This window comes from Alnus glutinosa, chromosome 13 (assembly GCF_958979055.1).
Source record: "Alnus glutinosa chromosome 13, dhAlnGlut1.1, whole genome shotgun sequence".
Classification (NCBI taxonomy): domain Eukaryota; kingdom Viridiplantae; phylum Streptophyta; class Magnoliopsida; order Fagales; family Betulaceae; genus Alnus; species Alnus glutinosa.
Window position 1 is genome coordinate 8321835 of NC_084898.1, and position 26369 is coordinate 8348203.

A 26369-nucleotide genomic window follows, 5' to 3' on the forward strand; every position below is an offset into this window, starting at 1 on the left:
ACAAATAATTTTAGAGAAGTGATTGCTTTTTTTTTTTTTTTTTTTTTTTTTTTTTTTTTTTTTATTGCACATCTCTTATAAATTGTCCATCTCTATATAAGAGATGCGCAAATCCATCGTTAAATTTGTAAAAGAGATAAAAACAAAATATGTAAATTAATAAAACCAAACCCATGGCATAATTTTATAGGAAAATGACTCTTGCATGGCAGTTGTGTAATTGTTGTGCAATGTTTTAGAGATATGAGGTGGGTTTCATGTGATGAATTCTACCACACAAGTCCCACATAAACCCGATCTCATATCTTTAGAGTAGTGCACAATAGCACCAATCACTCCTCAATTTTGTGATATGAAAAAGCAAATGGGAAAAGGGAAAGTTAAAGTGAAAGATGTATAACTCTCAAAATCCCTGCACCATGGAACTTTTACGATTCTCTTCACATTCATACATGGTCCAAAAGGTAAAACAAGCTTGTACACTTGTGATGGGAACCGAGAAATTTCGAAAAAAATGGACCAAATGGTACTTCCCCACAAGTTACATAGTACAATCAAAGGGAGGAAAGGTCCCAAAGAGGGAAGTCTGTTTGTATTTATCACTAACAGATGCTGCAAGCATTTTCCCATCCATAGAATGATGAACAAACTTGGATTTCAGTAATTTAATCATACCATGGGATTAATAATAATAAAATAAAAAACCATTGATTTTTCCTCTTTAATGGTGGAACTTTTTTTCTCAAGACTAACCTTTTGCTAGCAATCTGAGTTTACTTCTAGTAATTTGGTAATGATTGCCTCTTCTAAGACCTTCATTAAGCCCCTTTTTCATGTATTTTATTCCAAAAGCTCAATTTTTTACATAATCACAAAATAATAAAAAAAGAGAGTAGTTCTTATGTGTTTTTAAAACAAAAATATTAATAAACAATCTAAATTACTTAAAAAATTGTTTTTATTTTTATTTTACATCAGAACATATTTTCAAACGAGAAATAAATAAAAATATGCCTCAAACCCATATTAACAAACTTATCCAAATCTAAACTCCCATTTTTTAATAAAATTCGGGCTAAAAGCATACAAGATACCTAGGTAGAGGGTAAAATTTTGGGACAAGGATACTCTCTAGTTCAAATGAACCGGAGAGGATTCAATTAGTTTCATTTGAAAGGCAAAACTGCTCTTTTATATTTTTATGAACAATTTTACCTTTCAAATAACACTAACCGGATCCCCTCCCGTTTGTTTAAAGCAGAAAGGATCGAAGCGCAAAATTTTGAGTGAACTCCAAAATAAGCTAAGCCAAATAGTTATATTATAAAAATATATATGAAATTATTACTCAAAAAATAATAAAATATTCTGAAGTCAATCCTTTAACAGGATTTCAAACCATTTCTAAAAGATGCGAGTCACAGGCTGCAATGCAGAAATAGAATGCCCAAAGGCCCCAAGAAAACCTGCAGACACTTTTGGGCAGCAAGCAAGCACAGATTTTTATTTTTATTATTTATTTTTTATATAGATACTTTGAAACAAACAAACATACAGGAAAAATCTAAGTTTATAAATGATTTAAAGTTACTAAATTTACTCTCTTGTTGCTTTATGGTCAGTAGTAACTTCCTTTTTCATTTTTCTTTTTGCATAAATACATTAAATCCGCACCGACTATTCCAGTATAGAGCCAGAGACACCCACATGTGACATGACCCTGTTCTTTTCTCAACTGTTTCTAGCCCTCCAAAAGAGAAATATATATTATGAAAGAAAGAAAATAAAGAAAATAATAATTTTTTTTTATCTCTCTTTTGCCGTTCTCTGGGCACTTTGGTACCTTCCCAGCTTCCCTTCCCTCCTCCCCCTCAATATATATATAGACCCTTCAGCTCCTCTGCTCCTACTCCCTACTTTCTCTCCAAGCCTCTCTCTTCCACTACATCTTGGTGGGTTTATCAGAAATTTTAACTGATAAATCATACCGCCATTGCCATTTTTTTTTTCCCTCTATTTAATCCACATACATTTGGAGTTAAAGGGTTGTCTTTTTTGTTTTAGGAACTTGGAAAAAGAAAAAGAAAAAGAAAATCCCATTACGTAATTTATATCTCTGTTTTTGTTTATAGACAGAACAGATCAGAGTGTTTCTGCATTTGGGTTCACTTATTTCTTTACTGAAACCCCTTTGTGTTTGTTTTCTGGTATTGTCAAAATGGAGAGGTCTGTGAGATTCATTTCCATGTCTTCTCTGCTTCTGCTTCTGCTTGTTGGGCTTCCTGTTGCTTTGGCTGGCCATGACTATGGCCAAGCTCTAAGCAAAAGCATTCTCTTCTTTGAAGCTCAGAGATCTGGTTTCCTTCCCCACAACCAAAGAGTCACATGGAGAGCTGATTCTGGTTTGCATGATGGCAAGACTAGTGGGGTAACTTCTTTTCTCTCATTTACACTCGTTCAATATATGGTTTTTTGAAAATATGGATTCATAATTTGTTGTAATATGTTTGAAAATATGCAGGTGGATCTGGTGGGAGGGTATTATGATGCAGGGGACAATGTGAAGTTTGGGCTGCCCATGGCATTCACCATAACAATGATGTCATGGAGCATAATCGAGTATGGGAAGCAAATTGCCGCCGGCGGTGAGCTTGGTCATGCCATGGATGCTGTCAAATGGGGCACTGACTACCTCATTAAAGCTCACCCGGAACCTGATGTCCTCTATGGAGAGGTACCTTTCACTTTTCAACTCCAAAAACTTTTTCCCTCTCTTTCTTCTTCACCCCCCCAACTTTACCAAACATTGTTTATTCTCTTTCCAACGGTCAATCTTACCCCTTCAGTCAATGGGAACGTAACTAACGATTTATCATTGTAAAAAATGTGTCCAAAATTTAGTGATGGGAACAGTGACTTGTTCACAGATTGAACTTCCAACCCATTTGCTGAGATTGATTTTCATTTTATTTTTTTTTTAATTTTTTTTTAAAATTTTATTGACGGTTTGACATGTGGATTCTGATTGATTAGGTGGGAGACGGGAACAGTGACCACTACTGCTGGCAAAGGCCGGAGGACATGACCACCGACCGCCGAGCCTACAAGATCGACCCGAGCAACCCCGGGTCGGATCTCGCCGGAGAAACCGCCGCGGCCATGGCCGCCGCCTCCGTGGTGTTCCGCCACTCCAACCCCGCCTATTCCAACAAGCTCATCACCCACGCCCAGCAGGTTTCAACCAATCCCTCTCCTCTTTCTTTATTTTCACAGTCAAGCGCTTTCAATTTCCGTAGTTTCTCTAAACACCAAAAACAAACAGAACTTAGACGTACTTCCAAACTGCGTGAAACTGTGGTTCAGACTCTGGGACCACTCCCCGCTGTGTGCGGCGCGTGTTATCCAGATGGGGTCTTGTCGGCTGAACTGACGGGGTTCAGTTTCAGCCTTTTTGCTTGACCAGCGGTCCAGCGCATGATAGCATGACACCGGTAGTTAATTAGGCAGTTACGCTGGAGCATCTTTCTGTCAGACTGCCCAGCGCTCCGATTACCGCAGCATTTATGGCACATTCTGACACTCTCCCCAGTTTTAAATTAAAATTCAAAATTAATTATTCACATGTTATTAAATAATTAAATTTATCTTAATTTTCTACATATTATATAGTATATATTTTCTCATATAATATAACGATTATTATGGGTATATTTAAGGCTATGAATTTAAGCAAGATTTTGGATCGGATATTTTTGCTTTCATCGTACATCATGAATAGTACGTGACCTTTCAAATGGACGGCAAAAGGAAATTGCAAAAAATATTCATATTCGTTACGTGTTCGTGACTATTCTTTGATACCCTTCTTTTTTATACAACTTGTGAAAAGTGAAATAAATAAATATTTATTTTGGGGGAAAAAAGAAAAGGTGAAATAAAATTAGTACAAGTGAGAAGTAAAGCGGGCTCTATGGGTTAGTTGTCCCAAAAGGAGTGACCCTTGAAGAGGCCTAAAAATAAGAATGAATTATTTAAGGAGAGAAACTGGACCCACCCGAAGCTACGTCGTTTTGCAATTAATAGTGGGGACAAAAATTTCGGCGCACAATTTGGATCGTGGGGGGACACTTTTTTCCCGTCTATCACGGTCCGTGTCTGCTTCACCGTACGGATCTCTCTCGTACTCTCAGATCTCAACCGTCCATACGTAATAAGGAAAGCGCGAAAGTAAATTGTCTTGTCACGTGTACACTGTCGGTGCACACGCGTTCCTATTCCCCAATCTACCCTTCAACCTTTTGTCATATTACATGTGCACTTTCCTAAATACCTTTTTTTTTTTTTTTTTTTTTTTTTTTTTCTTTTTTTATAAAAAAAAAATTAATTAATTAATTAATTAATTTATTTTTTGGGTTTTCAGCTGTTCGATTTTGCGGACAAATACAGGGGAAAATATGACAGCAGTATTAACGTGGCCCAGAAGTACTACCGATCTGTCAGTGGCTACAATGTACGTTGACATAACTCTCGATCTCGATCTTTAGCTACAGTGTAATAGTAGAGTTGTGTGTATTTCAGCGTTTGATTTTATGAAATGGGTGTTGTGTTATAGGACGAGCTGCTTTGGGCTGCTGCATGGTTGTACCAGGCTACTAACAACCAGTACTACCTGAACTACCTCGGCAACAATGGTGACTCCCTTGGGGGGACCGGATGGGGCATGACTGAGTTTGGTTGGGATGTCAAGTATGCTGGGGTCCAGACACTTGTTGCCAAGGTAATGGCTATATATGGCTCCTTCAAACTCTACTTTTACTTGCTCATTTTTGCTTTTACGTACAGTATGTTACATTATGGAATTTCTACCTCGTTTTATAACGCTTTTTGAATGGTGTTTTCTAAATTATTTTGATATGATATAAAGATGAAAAAGCAAGTAGTTTTTGAATGTTTTGCGTGTATTATTTTGTAGTTTGCGGGTATTTGTTAATACTTTTGCTGTTTTGCTAAAAAGTAAAAAGCTGCAGTAAAAACGTTGTCGAACGAGACCGTTGGGCTTGTTTGGTAAATAATTGTGTTGTAAAATATTTGTGTGTTGTATAGTAAGAAGTGATTGATGTGATTTAAAATTTATGAATATTTTATAGAAAAGTGAAAAAGTTTTGTTTTGTAGTGGGTTTTTTTTTATTTGAATAATAATAAAAAAATAATTTATGTGATATAAAAAGTGTAAAAAAGTTATAATGTTTTTTTTTTGGAGAAGTGAAAAAAAATAGAGGGAGAGTTTGAGTGGTTTGCCAAACTAACCCGTTATATTTGAGATGTCACACAATGTGCATTAGTAAAGTCCTCTTAGCGCTATGTTTGTTTTTTGTTCTCAAATGACAAAAAAGAAAAAGAAAAACACATTAACAATCAACTCAAAATACAAAACACAACTTGTTTTTACCTTTATCTCATTAGAACACTTTTTCCAGTGGTTAACTTGTTATGGTTATAGACTCCATTTTTAGCAAATTGAGAAGTTGTGTGAAGTTGTTGAGTGGGGAGACAAACTAATTGGTACGTTGCAACTGTTTTTGTTGCAGTTCTTGATGCAAGGGAAAGCTGGTCGGTATGCACCAGTGTTTGAGAGGTACCAGCAGAAGGCAGAATACTTCATGTGCTCTTGCATTGGAAAGGGCACCCGTAATATTCAGAAGACTCCTGGTGGCCTTATCTTCCGCCAGAGGTGGAACAACATGCAGTTTGTGACAAGTGCCTCCTTCCTCGCCACAGTCTACTCTGACTATCTTGCTTCTGCCGGAAAATCTGTCAACTGTGCTTCTGGCAATGTCTCCCCATCAGAGCTTCTCTCCTTTGCCAAATCACAGGTAATGCAATCATTTCTGTGTCTCGTTTGAGGCAGTGGTTCTAATGCAAATGCTACAACGAACTTAGCGTATGATATGAGAAAGCCTATAATTTATGTTGAAACTGCCAGGTTGACTATCTTCTTGGGGACAATCCAAGAGCCACAAGTTACATGGTGGGATATGGTAACAACTTCCCACGACAAGTTCACCACAGGGCTTCCTCGATTGTTTCCATTAAGGTTGACAATTCATTTGTCAGCTGCCGAGGGGGTTATGCCACTTGGTTCAGCAGTAAATCAAGTGATCCCAATGTCCTTGTAGGCGCGGTTGTTGGTGGACCTGATGCCTATGACAACTTTGCTGATCAAAGAGACAATTATGAGCAAACTGAGCCTGCTACCTACAACAACGCTCCTCTTTTTGGTTTGTTGGCACGATTAAGCGGTGGTCACAGCGGGTATAACCAGCTCCTTCCAGGTAATTAAATTTCTCACCTTAATCCCATTGACTTAATTATCATGAGCACTTAATAATGATTTCTGATGGACAAACTTTTCTTTCAGTGATTCCTGCAGCACCTAAATCCGTTGTTACCCAACCAAGTCCTGCTTCTCAACCCAAAACTACTCCAGGTATCCAATCGCGCCCGTCTTTTGGATGTATAAATCTCTACATAATTTGCAGCTCAAGGAAGCTCACTATCCCACCTATTAGACATTCACTTTACCAAAATTGTTTTTGAGGCAACCTTTATTTCTTGTTAAAATGGACATTTGAAAAGAAAAGTCTTAACAGAGAATCATGTTTTGCAGCATCTTCTTCTGTCCCAATTGCCATAGAACAGAAGTTGACATCTTCATGGAATGACAAGGGAAAAACTTACTACAGATATTCCACAATTGTGACTAACAAGTCTGCTAAGACTCTGAAGTATCTCAATCTTTCAGTATCAAAGCTCTATGGTCCTTTGTGGGGCCTCACAAAGTCCGGTGATTCATATGCTTTTCCATCATGGCTCAACTCCTTACCTGCTGGAAAGAGTCTTGAGTTTGTCTACATCCATTCTGCTTCACCGGCAGACGTCTCGGTCTCAAGCTACACTTTGGCATAAGAAAGGAAGAAACCAAGTTACACAAAGGAGATTCACATAGTTTCTGGGGTTGTAATTTAAGAATTGTGCAGCTATACAAAATGCAGTCCAGAAAGGTGTTTTTCTTTTTTCGTTTTAAACTTTTCTTCTTTACTTGTTGATTTGGGATCTTGTTAGGGTTTTAGATGAAAGTAGGTAAAAATAAGGCTGAAGGTTGGAGGAAGAAAGGTGTGAAGAGACGATTTAAAATGAGTGCTCATCCTCTTTCTCCTCCACTTCATTACCTATAAGAGTGATTTGGGAGAGGGGCAGTGAGAGAGTGAGGATTGAGAAGTGGAGAAAATGACTTCACATTATATTTCAGTAGTCTTTTTCTTTCTTTGTACTTCAAAGAAGCTTGGGTGTTACCTTTTTTCCTTGTGATGTTGTAAGCTTTGCAACATTTGTTGTTTGCCATATGAATATAGTTTGAGTAAAGACATTATCTCTATTTGCTTCTTATCTTATTAACAAATTTTACCGACTTCAGTGTATGGACTCTAGTTAGATTTCCTCTGAAGTTGATGAATTATCAATACAGTATTAGTGACACATAGATGTTGCTGCTGCCATGATTCGAAATAATTGCTTGTTCAGCAACAATACAACAAGCCAACTTTCAGAATAAGGTATTAATCTTGGATGCCTTCATCTCTGGGGCGAATCACTAACATCAAAGACCATTAAGAGTCTATCAATAACATTCCAAACTCGCTGATTACTTTCTATTGTCCACCTGTTGTAGCGCCTCGACTTTTATATAAGTCATGTAGCAGAGTAATTTCTATTCCATGTGGTGCTACTACTTTTCTTTACACTTATAGCGGAAGATTCCAAGTAAAAATTTTCTTTTTCTTTTTTAAACTACAAACTCACTTTCACAACTGATATGATACGCTAAAGTGCTAACCGAAATAACATTATATACATAAAACTTAATGTCATTACATAACCTTGCACTACAATTGTCTTTGTACATTTCAAAAGTGGTTCTTAAGGCATCTATACTACGACTACATGGACAACAAGCAACTCATCAAAAGTTTTGGCCTTCTACCAACTTCATGAATAGTAATATAGACCCGCTGCACCCGCATACGGGTCTTTGACGACATCCGTAAAATTACATAATTTTACAAGTGAATGTGTGAGTCCACAGCTCAACAAATAAAACTCAACCCTTAGCCTATTTTTAACCCCGGAAACCTTAAGAGAATGGATTAGTTCGAAAATTCAAGAGTTGTTTGGCAAACCGTTCTTCATAATATTTCTTTGCCTTTTTTCCCATCAGCTACAGTGGACCCACATGACAAACTGGTCAAGACATTGTGTTAGTATTTTATGTTGGTTACATTCTGGATGACAAAAACACTTTATGTAATGGTTTCATTTTTAACAGGATAATCGGTGTTTATTCAAAATCTTCATGTATTCAGACAATGTTCAAATCAAAGCTTGTGACTGATCAAAAGTTTCTAGAAGATGTCTATGAAGATTCCTTGCAAAATTCTAAGTCAAATCAACCGGTTTCTGTGCAACCGTCCGGACGAGCCTTTAAAGGCGTCCGGACGCCCCGCAGTGTCCTACAAATAATGATGAAGACGTCGGGACGTCAGAGCAACACCGTCCGAACGCTAGGTCAATCATTGTTCAACACGAAGTTGGATTTCAGAAGTCGACACTAATTGGAAAGTCTCTGCAAGCCGTCCAGACAACGTGGCAACACGTCCGAACACTGTCCAGCATTTTAGAATATTCCAATGTTCCGTTTGAACGCTACAAGGAGTTATAGCGAAGACCGTTCGGACGCTCAGTCAAGCCGTCCAGACGTGGACCTGATAAAGATAGAATTGCGCTATTTCTGAAAGGATATCGTAGAAGACCGTCCGGACGCTCGACAGCCAGAGTCTGTTTTTCAGTAGATTTAGGGTTTCTTTAAGCCTATAAATAGGGAGCTCTAGGCTTGTAAATTGTACAGAATTCGTTATTGAATTCTTTTAGCTTTGAGATGGTGTTTAGGGAGAATCGAAGATCCGCTAACTCTCAAGCCGTTGCCGATGTGTGCTCAACAGTTCGGTTCACGTTGGGTTACGTGTCAGAGTGCTAGATACGATCGCTGCATCGGGTATGTGAGTGTTAATGTCTATGTACTAGCTTTGTCTTCTGATAGTGGATTTCCTGGGTTTGGCTATCCCGGAGTAGTTTTTTCTCTTCATAGAGTTTCCACTTCGTAACAAATATCTCGTCTTATTTAAATTCCGCATTTAAGATTTTTGGTTGCACACAAACACACACACTTGGTTAAATTAGAAGTCAATATTTATTTTCAATTGGTATCAAAGCGGGTACACTTGTGTTTGGATTTATTTCCTAAGTGTGATCCATGACTTCTTTTAACATAAATCTTCCTGAGTTCTCTGAAGATGATTTTTATGATTTCTCTAAAGATACCCTTTTGATAGGTAAACTCTTTAAGAAACCCAATAAAGAACTCAAGAAGATTAAGCAAGAAAAAGAGTATTTGATTTTACAATTTTCTGAATCACATGTTTTGATTGACTCTTTGAAATCTAAGAATACCATGTTTTTTGATACTATTGATGCACTAGAGAATAAATTAAAAGAATCAGAGGATCTCTTGAAAAAAATTCTCTAGTAATAATTTGAAAAGCATGTTTTGTATTCATACAGATATTTCTAACAAGCCTGATTTAATTGTTAATAATTTAAGTACTTCTACTTCACATGCTTCTGATTCTGAATTAGATTCTATTGATATTAAGCTTGTGATAGAAGATACAGCTTGTTTAAATAATTCTTACTTAACTAATCATGTGATGTCTAACTCCAAGGAATCATGAATACAATGTAAGTTTATTCCTAAATGTCATAATTGTGGGAAGATTGGTCATATTATGCCAAATTGTTATCTATTGAAATCCCATAAGCCTTGGATTAAGTAGAATGCTATGAGGAAAAGTGAAGTTGAAGATTCTTCCTCATCAAAATATGTCTCTCCACATAGGAGACATATAAAAGATAAGGGCAATATTGTTTGTAAGAATGCTAACCATATTTTTGCAGAGAAAGTCAAGCAGCATTCCAACAAAGAAGCCTTCCTACATGTCATCACTGCGGCATCACTGGTCACATCCGGCCAAAATGTCCACATCTTCAGGCTCAGAAGTCGAAGGTTCAAAAGGAGCTGCCAACAAGAGCTACATCAGGCACTCTACCTTTGACTGCATTCCAAGCTCCACGGCATTAGCAGCGACAACTAAAGTCGATTCCTACTAATCAGAGTGGCAAATCAAAGAAGAACAAATCAAAGCGCTACAAGAGAAAGCCGCAGAAGCCCATTAGCAACCATGACTATAAAGAGTTGCTGAGCCTAACGCAATGTATGCTAAGAAGAATGAACAACACGAACAAGACCTGTACCACCACCACGAGTCAAGCAGGTATGGGTTAGGAATAATGAGACCATTCACCCCTTGAGGGGGAGTGGACTCACCTAGTAGAGGTGAAGTCTTACCATGCCTAGGATTTTGGTTCATAAATCCTAGAGTAAGTCAGGTATGTTTTGCTTTGCATAGTTTATCATGTCATATCCTATTCGTGCCTTGCATTCTATTTGAGGAACCATTTATTCTATCCCCATATTTTGTCTTGCTGTCTTGAGAAACTTCTGTAGATATTTTTTTGGGGATAACAGTTAAAGCACGTCGGGCGGCTGCTTTTCTGTCTTGGTATTTCTAAACCTCTCTCCCTGAGAACATGTTTGATTTTACCTTACATGCTGGGACTAGATGTTATTTCCTTTTCCATAAGCATGTCCTTGTTGTTTTTCTATTTTATTGTTTTCAACAAAAAAAAAAAAAAATTGGGGGAGAAGATGCAGAATTTTATTTTTATATAGCTTTTCAGATATTGTATGTGTTTTTGCCTGATATCTCAGTTCATTGTGTATTAATTTAATATGCTTAGATATGATTGAGAGTTTATGTCTGATATTTGCTAAGTTTTCCTCTGCATCTTAATGCTAGATAGTTGCTTTTCTCATGCGATGAAAAATTATGCACTATCCAAAGCTCCCCTAAGGTACATTTTTTCTCTTTGACTTTTACTTTCTGGAAATTCTAATGAGAGAGATGATTGCTGTCTTTTGTTACCAAAATATATCAATAATAAATAAACCACTCGCAATAGGACGAATCCTTATATGATAAGGCTATAGAGAGGGTGTCGAACCTCAAGGATTGCGGGGGTATGGTTATCAAGCTTTCAAAATTAAATATAACTTAATTAAAAAGGTTTTTGATTTGAGTTTTCTAAAAATAAATATAAAAGTAAAAGAAACATAAAATTAAAAAGAATCTTGATGAGATAAAGAATAGGGAGTTGATTTCACCACTCACCGCATAACAATGGTTAATAATAAATTAACAAGGGAAATTTGTATAATGCATGATATAGGGCACGTTTCACTCGAGTAGTCAAGAAAGTACCTCTAAAGAATAAGCATAATCCATCTTTGGTTGGCACGGACTGTCCACCTACCACTAAGATGCGGTACGACCTGTCTTCCCTATGTATGGACTAGCTATGTCTTTAATAGGATTTACACACAATCAATGGAATAGCATAACCCATCTTCGGTTGGCACAGACTGTCTACCTAAATTACACTAAGCTAGGGTGTAGTACAATCCGTCTTCCCTAAGGTATGACCTATCTAACCCTCTTGATCATATGTCAATGAAAACCGTTGTATAACAATCTTTCACATAATCACAGAAAATATGAAGGATTGAGTTCAATCAATACAAAAAACTTTCTAAGACAAGATAAAAATTTCATAATGATTGAGTATAGATACTAAGATCAATTCTCACAGTTATACAACCATCATGCATATATAAAATCCAAACTAAAATACAATCAAACCATCGTTACTTGAAAGGGATACATCAACACCCTATTAGAAATTTAACCGCTCATCGTGGTGCTGAGATGGCCTCCTGCCATGGTATTCTCATTTTCAACTTGTCAGGCCTCCAAGAAGAATTTTCTATCTACGAGCACGAGCACTTAGGCCCAGCTCTGCACACCCCAAGACCCCTTTCTCTTGAAATTTAGGGGTCTATTTATAGGGAGCAAACAAGCCCTAGAACCATTGAAATTCTAGAAAATCGCCTCTTGGGTCAATTTAGGAAGTAATCATGGTAGAAATCGAAATAGAATCGTCCAGATTTGCGGTCATTTATTGCGAGGCGATTTTGGCCAAGCGGAAGTCCAAATTAAGAAAAATCTATTTCTGACATAATTGTTTCATATTTTGTTAGCTTTCTAACGCCACAAATTTAATCGCAATCCGATTCCTGAGCAGAGAGTTATGATCAAAACAATGAAAAGTTCTCATTCTGGATTCTTTGCAAAATAAAAGATTTGGCCGGCTTCCCTTTTTCTTAAAGTCAAATTTGATTTGGCTTTTTGATTCTTTCCAAAAGTGAGTTGGCCAACTTCATTATTATCTTGGAATTGATGGATTTGACTTCATTAATTTCTTGGAATTAACGGATTTTCTTCAAAAACCTGTAAAATACAAGAAAACACTAAAACAATACAAAACATTAAACTATATCAAACTAAGAGCTTAATATATGTAAATTAAGGGGATTAAATGTGTCACATTCAATACTTATCACACCCCCAAACTTACATACTATTAGTCCCTTAGCAGTACAAAAATGAAAATAAAAGGAAAACTTAAAAGATAAATCCTTCTTTCGTGGGATGTACAATTGCATTTAGCGTATGCAATAAGCCTTTTACACCCCTAGGACTCCCAAGTGGACGAGTGAAGTCTCGTAAGGGTTTGCCAGTAATGATACCCACAAACATTGCTTCTACCATGTTATTCCTAAGAATGCAGCATCATAAAAATAATGGTTCTCATTCATTGGCAAGCTTAACAAAATAAACCCCATCTTCACAATTTCAGAGAATTTCAAAATTAAGCTACAACATGGCATTATGAGATATCACAAGGTTCAATTAGTATAAAGTGAACTTAACACATAGTCATGGGGTTTCAAAAACTAATCTCAATCATGAATGGTTCAACACTCAAAATTCGCTGGACTCCCCATTAGACAAAACAACCAAGGCATATATATTTATTTTTATTATTATTATTATTATTATATATATATATATATATATATATATATGCAGGCTGTGCAATGTTTAGCTCTCTTAAGCTTTCTAATTGACCCATGTAACGAGTGTTAGGTCAATGACTCCCAAACCAGATGGTTGTAGGACACTAGGTGTAAAACACCTTTAAGACTTACTAACTCGAGTCAAAAAGGCTACGAAGCTAAACTTAGCCATTTTATTAATCAAAGTAAACTTCCACCTTTTGACGCGAATACTCAAAGCTTAATGATGCAAGAGATCCGGTTACTCAGTGAAAAGCTCAAAGTGATCAATATTATTCTTTTTTTTCTTTTTCTTTTTTTATGCCAAGGTTATTCCTCTAATAAGTTACCCAGTTGCATCCAAGAAATTGAAAACAGACATAACTAATTTCAAATTTCAAACCCCACAAACTACGTGCTAGTGTGCTTGTGAGAATAAAATTGAAACACATAAAATCTCATGCTGCCAAAGAAAATAACAAAACTTCTTAATTCCATAGTCAAGTGATCATGTGTTCATCATGTTAAGCTCACCGATGAAATACGAATCAGAATTCAAAATCAACAGCATACTAAAGAATAACATAGCAAAACATTGGACAGTGTCTCGCTCTTCCATACCCCCAAATTTGAATCACACGTTGTCCCCAATGTGTGTATAGAACTGAACATAATGGTGAGAAAATAGGAATACCTGAATGAGCAGATGTGGGGCATATCATACCCCCAAACTTAATTGTAAAAACACATGTCCTGAGAAAAAAAATGATACTCTAACCAAATACTAGTCACGTGCAACACATTGTTGTAAAAATATAAACTAAGAATGAAGCAACAATGGAGAAGATAAACCTGGAAGGAGACCATGTATCCTGGCTTGATAGAGGACTCGAGCGTACAGGGCATGTGCTCGATCCTATGATGCTGACTCATTTAGTCAAAATATGTGGGATCCACCAAGCCAACGGAATCCACATCCTTGATGCGCTCAGTGCTCCTTGACCCTTAAATTTAAATTTGAAGCACCAATCTTTTCTTCTCTTGGACCAGAGAGAATAAAGTTTACCTACAGAAAGGTAATTCCGAATGCCCGCATGTCGAGGTAGATCCCTCCGAGTATTCTCAAACAGTTTCTCATCCGGAAGGGAATCATGAACTGGAATAGAATGAGGAGAATACACAAAGAAATTTTCTACCTTGATGGTCTCTTTTCGTTCTTCTAATATCCCTAACAAACTACTCTCCTAACCTCTTGGTAAATCACAAGCAATAAGGGCTCGGGGTTCATATGGCGTCTCGAGAATAAGAGTGGATGATAAAGGAGCCTCAGTGCTCACTTCCTCACCTTTTGCCCGATGTAGAGCTTGTGGGGCCTCAATTTGCTCCTCCTTCCTTTCTTTCCCTTGAATTTCGACCACTTCTCCATTCTTCATTGTGGTGATGGCTTGCTCATGATAAGAAGTACTTTCATCCACCACGTAGTGTCCATCAAGATTGGCCTCTAATTGTCTTTGAAGTTCTTCTTCTTCCATTTGATTTGCCATCTGCCTCCATATGAACGTCCATCCTGGCAATGGCTTGGGCGTGAGAATTCAATGTCTAACTAAGAGAGGTCAGTTTCTGATCCATATTGCTCAATTTTTGATCCATCTTGCCCAGAAGTTTCAACATCTGAACTTGAAAATCCGAATTAAACCGAGGCGGTGGTGTGGCCTGAGAAGAAGGTTGCTAGCTATCCTCAAAGTCAGCATAATATGGAGATGATTGCCATTGCTGGTGGGGAGGATGGAAGTTAGATGGTAGATAGGCCGCTTGATCATTGAACTGCGAATATGTCTGATGGTACAGTTCATGAAATTGTGGAGCATAACTTTCAAGAGCTTGAGCTTGCCATGAGATATTAGATTGGTTACTCAATGCCGGGTCATAGGAATCACAGTAAGGCTCATTCTTCGATCTAGAGAACTGTGTGTTCATATGCTCATAAGAATAGTTAGAAAATTATCCTGCAGTAGGACAATCTTCAACATGATGACAAGGACTATAACAAAAGAAAATAAAAACAAAAATTGAAAACAAAATAAAAATAAAGAAACCAAAATAAAAATAAAATAAAATAAAAACAAAAAAGAATCAAGTTAAATTCAATCTTTAAAACTTAATAACGCTACCGTTAAGCAGTCTCCGGCAACGGCACCAAAAATTGATTGCAGTCTTTTGTTACCAAAATATATCAATAATAAATAAACCACTCGCAATAGGACGAATCCTTGTAGGATAAGGCTATAGAGAGGGTAAGAATCAAGTTAAATTCAATCTTTAAAACTTAATAACGCTACCGTTAAGCAGTCCCCGGTAACGGCGCCAAAAATTGATTGCAGTCTTTTGTTACCAAAATATATCAATAATAAATAAACCACTCGCAATAGGACGAATCCTTGTAGGATAATGCTATAGAGAGGGTGTCGAACCTCAAGGACTGCGGGGGTATGGTTATCAAGCTTTCAAAATTAAATATAACTTAATTAAAAAGGTTTTTGATTTGAGTTTTCTAAAAATAAATATAAAAGTAAAAGAAACATAAAATTAAAAAGAATCTTGATGAGATAAAGAATATGGGGTTGATTTCACCACTCACCGCATAACAATGGTTAATAATAAATTAACAAGGAAAATTCATAAAATGCATGATATAGGGCTCATCTCACTCGAGTAGTCAAGAAAGTACTTCTAAAGAATAAGCATAATCCATCTTTGGTTGGCACGGACCGTCCACCTATCACTAAGATGCGGTACGACCCGTCTTCCCTAGGTATGGACTAGCTATGTCTTTAATAAGATTTACACACAATCAATGGAATAGCATAACACATCTTTGGTTGGCACAGACTGTCTACCTAAATTACATGAAGCTAGGGTGTAGTACAATCCGTCTTCCCTAAGGTATGGCCTATCTAACCCTCTTGATCATATGTCAATGAAAACCGTTGTATAACAATCATTCACATAATCACAGAAAATATCAAGAATTGAGTTCAATCAATATAAAAGACTTTCTAAAACAAGATAAAAATTTCATAATGATTGAGTATAGACACTAAGATCAATTCTCACAGTTATACAACCATCATGCATATAGAAAATTCCTGGGTTTGGCTGCCTCGGAGTGGTTTTTTCTCTTCGTAGAGTTTCCACTTCGCAACAAATATCTTGTCTTATTTAAATTCCTCATTTAAGATATTTAGTTACACACAAGCACACATACTTGGTTAAATTAGAAGTCAATATTTATTTTCACACTGCAACCTCTTATGAACTGTTTGGCATTAGAAATGAAATTTTATTCCATCCGGGTTTTTTCTAAAACCCACCCACCCGCCCAAAAACCCGGATTTTGACCCGAATTTTGAAATTACTGGTGGGACCCAGCGCAGAAAAAGTTGACTAAAAAAAAATTAATATTAATAATTTAAATCAATATAAAATAAAAAAAAATTAATATTAATAATTTAAATAAAAAAATAAAAGAAATTAAAAAAAAAAAACAGCGGCTGGCAGCCACCCCCTTGGGGGAGGCCGCGCGGCCTCCCCCGACTACTGGGGGTGGCCGCGCGGCCACCCCTGACCCTTGGGGGGGCCGCGCGGCCTCCCCCGAGTACTGGGGGTGGCCGCGCGGCCACCCCCGACCCTTGGGGGAGGCCGCGCGGCCTCCCCCGAGTACTGGGGGTGGCCGCGCGGCCTCCCCCGACCACTGGGGGTGGCCGCGCAGCCACCCCCGACCTCCTCTGGGGGTGGCGCGCGGCCACCCCCATTGCCTGGGGGTGGCTGCCAACCGGCAGCCACCCTTGCTTCATTTTTTTTTTTTTTTTTTTTTTAATTTTTAATTTTGATTTCAATTATTTTTTTTTTAAAAAAATTATTTATTTATTTTTAATTAAATAATCAATATATAATAAATTATTATTTCACACAACTTTTCAAAATACCAATCATTACACACAACTTTTTAAACTATCAATCATTTCTTACCATTAAAATATAATATTTTTCAATCTCAAAATTCAACACCCAAACACAATTTCTTACTTCGATATTTGTAAATAGAATTAGAATTCAATTCTAATTCTCAAAATTCAATACCCAAACGCACCATTAGGCTTTTGTTCCCCCCTCTCCCATCTTCACTCAACTGGTGCCTCACATCACCGTGCATCTTCCCTTCTCTGGCAAGCATTTCTCTCTCTCGCCATCGTCAAAGTCGACACCGCCACTACCCACTGCGACTCTCATTTTTTGCTACCCGATCATAAGCTAGGAAATATCTTAATGAATACTCTCAAAGGCAAATACATCAGAAATGCCCAGTGAAGCATCTCCTCCCTCCATCTCCACTGCTACTCTCAAATTTTCCACATCTTCCGCTTGAAACCCTAGCATTTCCCTCCTCCACCCCTTCTCCAACGAACGCTGGCGCTTCTGTCCATTCCTCTGATCAGGTAACCTTCCATGATGATTTTCCATCATTTGTATTCTTAGATTTTGTCATAATAACTTTTGGTAGTAACTTCCATTCGTTCTCAAAATGGAGACTTCTCTCAGATTCAGTGTAGATTGGAAATCTCTGAGAATCCACGCCTAGAGAAATATGTGTTAACCTGGTGATGTTGTAAGGGTATTTTGTGTTGGCTGGTCTGGGGTTATTTTCTGAATTGCTTGGGTTGTTCCAGTTGGGTAATGTTTTGAAGTTGGATGTTTTTGGGTTGTTAATAGCTTGACCGGTTGTGAGAGTGTGTTGATTTTAGGTTTGATGTTTGGGTTGAACCCGTATGGTTGAAGCTTGGAGTTTGATCAAGTATTTTGCTATATCTAGGGTTTTCTGTTACCAATACGGGTATTGATTTATGGGTTTACTGAGTTTGGCCATGCTATGTGTTTTGAGTGTATGTTGCTATTCCGATTGTGCGTGGGTTGGCTGTGTGATTTTTGGCTATAAATTGATGATTGATATGTTGATAATATTTGGGGTTTTGACTCTTTTATGGGATATCACAATTCATTCAATTAGCATTCTTAACCTTCCTTTCAGAACTCATCAATTTTTCCATTATTTTTCTCCTTAACCGTTCTTTTTCCTTGTATATAATAACACAATTTTACACAAGTCGTTCACCTTTTATCTTCAATTTTAGGAAAATAATTGTCTAATACAGAGTTGCTAATTATTATAATTGCAAGCAAGAGTATAAACAATTTATAACTAGATTTTTCATATGCTCCATGAAAAAAAAAAAAAAAGAATCTCAGAGTGTAGCCATTGTCTCTGTGTGTGTGTGTGAGAAAATTCTGAAAAATAAAGCATAAAATAGTGGCATTGACTAATAATTTGAAATAGAATTATGAATTTGGGTTCCTAGGTGGCCATGCTTCTTATTATGATATGTATTTTTTCCCAGATAGTCTCGTTTGCGTCCATCGAAGATGTCTGAGATTTCAACTTCATCATCCGCTCACAACCGAGGTTCGACGCGCACATGCAATTGTGGCTTGACGTCTTATATGAAAACATTGTGGACAGAGACAAACCCCGGTAGACAGTACTATGGTTACCCAAACTTTAGGGTCGGAACCCACTGCAAAGTTTTTTGAATGGGTAGACAAAGATGAAGTAGATACACGTAGCCGACAAATCATACCGGAGTTGCGGGTAAGGAATATCCAGTTGCAAATGATAGTCAGTTATATTTGGAACTAAAAGCCCTTCGAGCCCTATGCGTGGGACTTGTGGTAATTTTGATTTGCATTCTCCTATCACCTACAGGTGTTAATCAAGGAATGCTACATTTTTAGGTATAGGTTGTTGGGCACTTAATCATTTTGTAAAATACTATATTAATCATTTCGTATGACATTTTGCTTTTGGTTTATCCTTGCAATGTCTATATCCCAAACTATCTATTTCTGCATGATGTTTGGGCTTAAGGAAGTCATTCCCTACCATTTTACAAATATTTAATGTGTGCCACTAACAAAAATGTCTCTTCTGTTCTTTTTTTCAAGTATAATTTCTATGGTCTTTTCCATTATTGTCACTAAGATTCTCTCTCTAAACATACATTGAAGCCTCTATGGAAAAGCCTATATTGTTATTGATAACCTTCAATAGGCCTTTCTTATTACTATGTTCGTCTAAAATTCATAATACCTTGAAGAAATGCACATGTTCTATGTGTTTGAGGACAAACAATTATTAAAAAAATTAAAAATCAAAGAGTAGAGGATGCACAAATTAGAAAAATGGGATTTATCGAAAAAATAATGTCCTATATGGATAATTACTTCACTTTAAGGGGTCTATTTCCTGTTTCCCATTGTTCTGTACAATATTTGAATATCACCCTTCATATGTAATTTAAAATTTATTTGATCTCCATAAAATCATTGCATACCATAATTAACATCATCATCAATAAGGCTGGCAATTTTAGATGAAAAAGTAAGACTTGATGGCCTTTTTGAAATAAACAAGTTAAATAATTAAAACAACCAAAATGAGTAAACCATGTAAATTAGAAGCAACATTTAGTAATATTAAACTGGGAAATAAATGTTAGAAATAAACAAGTTAAATAATTAAAACAACCATAATACTTCTCCAACTTAGATACTTAAAATGTTAGAAATAAACAAGTTAAATAATTAAAACAACCGTAGTACTTCTCCTACTTAGATACTTAAACTAGGAAAATAAACAGATAACTAAATGTTACGACCGAAAATCACAAGTCCATGTTAATCCTTCTAAGCAACCATCCCACCCTCCTAAATAGTACGACTGAAAATCACAAGTCCATGTTAATTCCTCTAAGCAGCCATCCCACCCTCTTACTAGGCTCCGTCCCAATGAAGATCTCGACTTTAACTCGGTCTTGGAATGTATGGGCCGCCTTCCAGTAGTTGACTTCCTTGATAGGATGCTCTGCCGTAACTTCGTTAAGGATTGCCATCGCATCAAGCACCGTACCCGGTCCACGACTTAATGCCCCCTCTTTGCGCTGCTTCCGCTCCCAATCCATCTTTATTGCGGACCATTCACCTGTCATTCGGTCAATTTCAGTTGCAGCATCACTTGTGGCAGTCCGCTTGCTACTCCGGGAGGATTGCATCGGTGTGGCACGTCTCTTACCCTTACCTTGTGGAATCTATCTCGGAGGACTAATTTCACTCTCATCCACTTCAATGATGCCGCATGGCGAATTTAGGTCAATGTAAGGGTTCTCAATGCCACGCTCTTCTGGAGGGGTGTCTGACGGGTCTTGTGTGCTAGCGTAGGCGTGGGAAGTGGGGCAGTGGACCAGACTTGAATCTGTAATATTTGTGAGACCCAAAGTTCTACCAAAAAAATATAAAACAATAAACAATGTGAGTTAGTTACAAATAAGGATTACTAAAATTATAAGAAGAATAAGATTTCGAATTGTTGCTTACATGTTTCAGCTGCTCCCAGTTGTCATCGCCATTTGTGACCGTGTTTGTGGTGTGGTCCCATCCGAAGCCGTTACCCACCTTACCGCTTAGTAGCATGGTAAAATCTTTATAGATGGCTTTCAAGCGATCTATCATATGTTTCACTTGAAGTTTGGTGTATTGCACCTAGCCAATACGACCATGCAATTCATTAGTGATTTTCTACAAGTGAGGGCCGAATGGGTATGTAACCCCTTTTTGGACCAACGAAAGCAAAGTGAAGACCAAGTGTTCTTTATTTTCTGGGGGCCAACTTATTGCAGGAAACTTGTTCTTGTCCGCACCACTATTATGGTGCTTCCTTGGCGATTTCCTAGGTGTCCCGATATCGTACATCTAAATAGAGTCATAGACATTTAACAACTATCAATTGAGCTTTATTTATTTCCATATACTAAAACAAGATGAAATCAGACTGCTATAATAATGCAATAACTTTTCCAGAAGCCAATATATGTGAGATGCTGATGCATGGAGTGGGTGTGTATTGGTTGAATTCTGAAACCAGCTCTGGGACCTTTGGAAATAAAAAGTAGACATATCAAAGATTTCTCTTCTCCAAAACTCTCACTTTCATTACCCTTCAGTTCTCTTTGTTATTCACAGGTCAAAGGTTGTCTCTGTGTTTGTTTAGCGGAGAAATGAGTAACCCCAAGTATGCATATCCCTACCCTGCACAAGGTCAAGGTATGCTATTTTTTCCTCCTAATAATAATTAATCAACAAGTTTCTACCAGCTTCCTTTCATTTACCTATTTATTTTCTGTTATGTTACTTCTGTTTTGGGCTCAAAGCCTTTCTTTGTGCTATGCTAGGGTTGAAGTAACTAAAAACAGAGAAATGAAAATAGTGGGTAAACTCTACTTTTGTTTAATTATCAATTTTCTTCTTTTTATGTATTGGGAAAAGCTCTTTTTTTTTGGCAGAGTGTGCTTAGAAGTTGCTGTTTTGAATCATTATTGTTTGTCCCACATGATTTGTTTTAGTTTCAAAAAATTCTTTGTGGTTTACATTTTGCCATCAAAAGTTTAGATCCACACCATTGTTTCTGTAAAAGGCAACAAAATATGCAAATATACAGTCTGCCTACAATAGTTAAGAACTTAAGAACTTTAAGAAAATTAACTAACACTAAATACACTAGGAAACCAAGTAATAGCCAAACACAAACCAATTAAAACAACCAAAATGCATTGCAACCAGCTAGAGCCCCCAATTCTAATCTGCATGTATACAACTCATTCAACCTAAACTACCCATCACCAAAACATGAAAACTAGACAGAGCATCCAAATAGGTTGTATTCCCAAACTCAAGAGCATAAATCTAGGCAAAAAACATATACGCAATAAGGAAACGAACCTTGCTCTGTGATCTTGTCACTGGACGTGTAAACCGGACACTTGCAGACCGATGCTGCACCTTGGTCCCTAAAGTTGCTCTACCCGGATGGATGCTTCTCAATGCAGGTTTTCTCTTGCCAAAGGATGTAAAATTTCGAACCCGTTGCTTCCCCAAGCTTCAAATGAGGGTAAGGGGCAAACGTTTATGTAAAGGGAGAGCTGTACAGCTGGTAAGGTGATGCAAAGTCTTGTTCAACACTGGTTTACAGAGTGAGGTGATGGGGAGATCAAAATGAGATTTCCGTCGAATCAAATACAAAGGGTGATTTATTTGGTAGTTGGGTTAATAATGGAGAGATGTGAGGAAGGAGAGGGGGAAATTAACGGGGTAAAAGGTTAGAAATTCAAAAATGTTTAGTGTTTTAGTGGGCATATCTGATGCCGTTGGTTCCAGTGTCTTGACCAGTTTGTCACGTGGGTCCACTGTAGTTGATGGGAAAAAAAGGCAAAGAAATATTATGAAGAACGGTTTGCTAAACAGGCTCTCAACCTCCAAGAACTTGAAAGTGAAGGGGAGACGTGGAAGAAGACCGAAACTGACACTCTTTGTCAGTTCCAAAGCAATATTTGTGTTCTTTCAATTCTTTTCACAAGCTTAGGAAGTTAGATATTTTATTATGTCATAGATTGGATCTAAGCGTTCAAGATAAGTAAACTGATTAAAGAGGTAGATGGAAATATTTATGCATGAGATGGTAAATGAAACCTAGAGATTTTCTCAAAGCATGAAAACATATGATTTTCTGACATGATATGAGCCCTAATCATATTTCATTTGCATGATTTATGTTTTGAAAGTCGAATGATGTTTTATTTACCAAGCATGTTTTAATGATGAGAAATTATGGAAATGTTCAAATGTATGTAATGAGATTTACAACTACCTTCATTAGGGAGTCGGTACAGTATGAGATTTACAGTTACCCAATAAAGGTGTTGGTATGAGTTACAATTACCCCAAGAGGGGGGGGGGGGGGGGGGGGGGGGGGGAGTTAGTATGGATTACGGATTACTCGCTAACGGGTTTTCTGATATGAGTATGGCTACCATGTAATGAAGTGTCGATATGCATTACGATGGCTCGATGATCACGAGCCTTAGATATGGGCTACGGTTACCTTGTAATGGGGTACCGATATGATGGCATAGCGGTATGTTTACCGTGCCTTGTGGCGGGGGTACATGTATTTTACAAATTACCTATATGGGAATCCGATATGTTATGCTAACCTCTATTGTACAAGGGATAATGTACAAGTATATCACGATATTTGTGTACCGGTAGTTATGGTACTTCATGCATTAGTATGTTACGGATCACTTGAAAACGGGTCCCGGAATAGTAAGATAACCTCCACCTTATGAAGGTTAATATATAGGTATGATGATGTTATAGAATGAGAATATGATGTGATGAGATGATAATCATGGTGATATTGTAAATGGAATATGTGAAATATTATGTTTTAAATTCAACTATTTTTATTTCCTCAAAGTGAAATTATCATGAGTCATGCTCTATTTTATAAAATCTCCACTTGGCATAGTATCATGAGAAGTCGTTTTGAGACTTTCATGAGGGCTTATTTTATAGTTTATATCTATGTAATATTTACTTACAAAGTTGTGGATTTACGCAATTGTTACTTTCCCACATGTGGGACATTTATTTGTCCTACAGTTTAGCAGGTACTAGATCGACTTGAAGCTTAGAGTTTTTCGTCACGCTTGGGATGTGGAGCGAGAACTGTAGACAGTTTTGTTGTATTTCAAAATTTATAAAGTTCAATGATGTATTTTTAGATAGTTAGTTGCTGATATTCTTTTATGGATTTTGGGTTGTAATTGTTTATAAGATGTTTTTGAGGTATTAAATTGTTGCTGGGATCATTATTTTTCGCATTCCGATATTTTATTCACTCTAATAAGTGTATCAGAGTGTTTAGAATAGTTTTCTGAGTTAATTAATTTGAGAAGTAGTGACAGTAACTCTTAAGGTTAATCATTTTTACTATTCAAATCTAGGGGCACCCATAGTGATTTTTATTTTGAAAAGTTCTTCAAAAACGTTTCATTTCGTCACCAAAAGGCGTCCACTTAACACCTAAGCTCCTCATGCTTCTTAGGGCTCATGGAGTAATGAGATGATTACACAGACTATAGCTAGACACCAAATTAATTTGATGTCATATGTCCCCTAAAGGTAGTAACCCCTCATGTAAATCCACAGGAAATGCATCAACAAACTCATCCAAACAAACGTTTCACAAGCTCTGGTGCTAATCCACCCTTACCACTCTCCTTACCTATCAACACAAACACACCCTAAATTCTAGCATCTCATCTACAAACTATTTCCTTGCTAAAATATTTTTACCTTCCCCCTTAGAGGGTTTGGACTTAACCTCCTTACTCGATAGAACTACTTTCACCTTATCAAATATAAAACTGCAGGTGTTGCTCTTCCCATCATGATCCACTCAACAAAAAGTGACAAGCATTCATTGTAACCACATCACACTATAAATTATCTCGATATTTTGACTCAATCGAATACGTTACTAACAGCATTCCCATTCGATTATGTATATCTCAATTTAAAATAGTTAATCAAAACTCACTTTATTTAGTTTAGCTGATGAGTTTTAAAATGCATATTCCATCCGATTATCTAATTTTTTTTCTCTCTATTTTATTAAAATAAGCATTTTTACAATTAAATATTCTTTTAATTGTAAAAGAAGACAAATGGTGAAAGAAAAATAATAAAATAATTTTAAATATGTGAATAGTGCAACTCCACATGTAGAGTTGCACTATTCACAAATGGATGAAAAATCTATTCTAACTTTTATTTAGATAATCCAAAGGATTGGAGTAGGTTTTTGAGGTTTTTGTTATCTATTCTAGTCCAAAGGTAAATATAGATAATCCGATAGGAATGCTCTAAGCAACGTTTTGAAACCGTTACCTCATTTTCTTTCTCGAGCGAAGCCAATCTATAGAGACCAGAATGTTTCTCTATCTTCAACCCCAATTTCTGAACATCCTTCTCATAAACCATATTCTCACAACTCTTTAACTCAACTATGAGTCTGCATACTTTTCCCCCAATGTTACAAGTTAGTCTGGAAGACATTATTGTGTCGCCTAATCCCCTTCAGGCTTATGGGGTGCAAAAAATGTCTTACTCGCAAGCAACATAGGAACCTCATTATGGGAACACAATATTGCAATATTGCAATTGGGGGGTGTGGAGTTTGTGCAACTACTACCCCCAATAGCCTACTATATAGTTTTGTCCAATGCAAGGCCCTTTAATGGGCTTTAGATATATTAACAAGATAAAAACAATATCAAAGGGTCTTAAAACTGTTGTTTCATATCTTCAATGTACCTTGAAACCAACTCATCGTCTGATTCTTGCAGATCAACGCATGCCACCAGCCCATAGAACATTGTGGTGTTTTTTTTTTCTCATATTTCTCTCTCTCCGCATTTGCTCTTCATATTTGAAGAGTACAAAAATCAATAATTTTTTTTTTTTTTTGAAGAATGCTATAATAGCTAGTTGCAAACTTCAAAATTATTGAAACAATAGCTAGTTCAATGCAGGGGTAATTTTAAGGGTTCGAACTAAAATGTAGCTAAAGAATTGCTTTAGCTAGTTCAATAAAATGCTCTTATAGTCTCACCTTGTCAATCAAGATATGATAATACTAATTAAATTTATTATTTTTAATCCACTTTTAATTTTAAAATAATCAACAATTTAAACAATAAGAGCCCTGAACTCTTGGCCCATGCTTATGGTTATGAGGATGAGAATGGTTCAAAGCAGCAGTAGAGGCTTCATCAACCACTCAAAACAGAGGAAGTTAAACCTAATTCACATTCATTGTTCCCTAAATTATGTATAAGATACTTCTCTTAAAAGAGAATCCCCATAGTTCTTTATGACTTTTTCATTTTCTTCATTCTTATAAAATTTTCTCATGTTTATGTTTTTGGAAGACAAATGTTAGCCACTTTATCACCAGTGATGACACGTCACCTTAATATACATTCATTAGCTTTTAATTTTGAGATATGTTAGTTGGTATTCTCTTGTCTTTCTCTATCATTCTCCGCTGACGTGACATTGTCAATCTACCTTTAAATCAATCTCAATTAAAAAAAATCCAATGGTAGATTGACAATGCCACAAACGAATACAAAATAACATTTGTCAAAATTAACAACTATGGAATGATGAA

The 26369-nt window shown here is 36.8% G+C and overlaps 1 protein-coding gene across 1 annotated transcript; it reads left to right on the forward strand.

Moving 5' to 3' along the window:
- The first annotated feature begins 1904 nt into the window (after positions 1-1904).
- LOC133854168 (endoglucanase 6) lies at positions 1905-7435 on the forward strand. Its single transcript, XM_062290239.1, has 9 exons — positions 1905-2428; positions 2522-2734; positions 3034-3234; positions 4421-4510; positions 4613-4777; positions 5589-5873; positions 5984-6332; positions 6419-6487; positions 6668-7435. Exons 1-9 carry the CDS (start codon positions 2219-2221, stop codon positions 6964-6966), a joined length of 1881 nt encoding a protein of 626 aa, XP_062146223.1. The 5' UTR covers positions 1905-2218; the 3' UTR covers positions 6967-7435.
- The last annotated feature ends 18934 nt before the right edge of the window (positions 7436-26369 follow it).

Excerpts from the sequence above, each read along its gene's own strand:
- LOC133854168 (XM_062290239.1), top strand. The coding sequence starts at position 2,219 with ATGGAGAGGTCTGTGAGATTCATTTCCATGTCTTCTCTGCTTCTGCTT. Across the intron at positions 2,429-2,521 it reads ATGATGGCAAGACTAGTGGG|GTGGATCTGGTGGGAGGGTA; the intron begins GTAACTTCTTTT and ends GAAAATATGCAG. Across the intron at positions 3,235-4,420 it reads TCATCACCCACGCCCAGCAG|CTGTTCGATTTTGCGGACAA; the intron begins GTTTCAACCAAT and ends TTGGGTTTTCAG.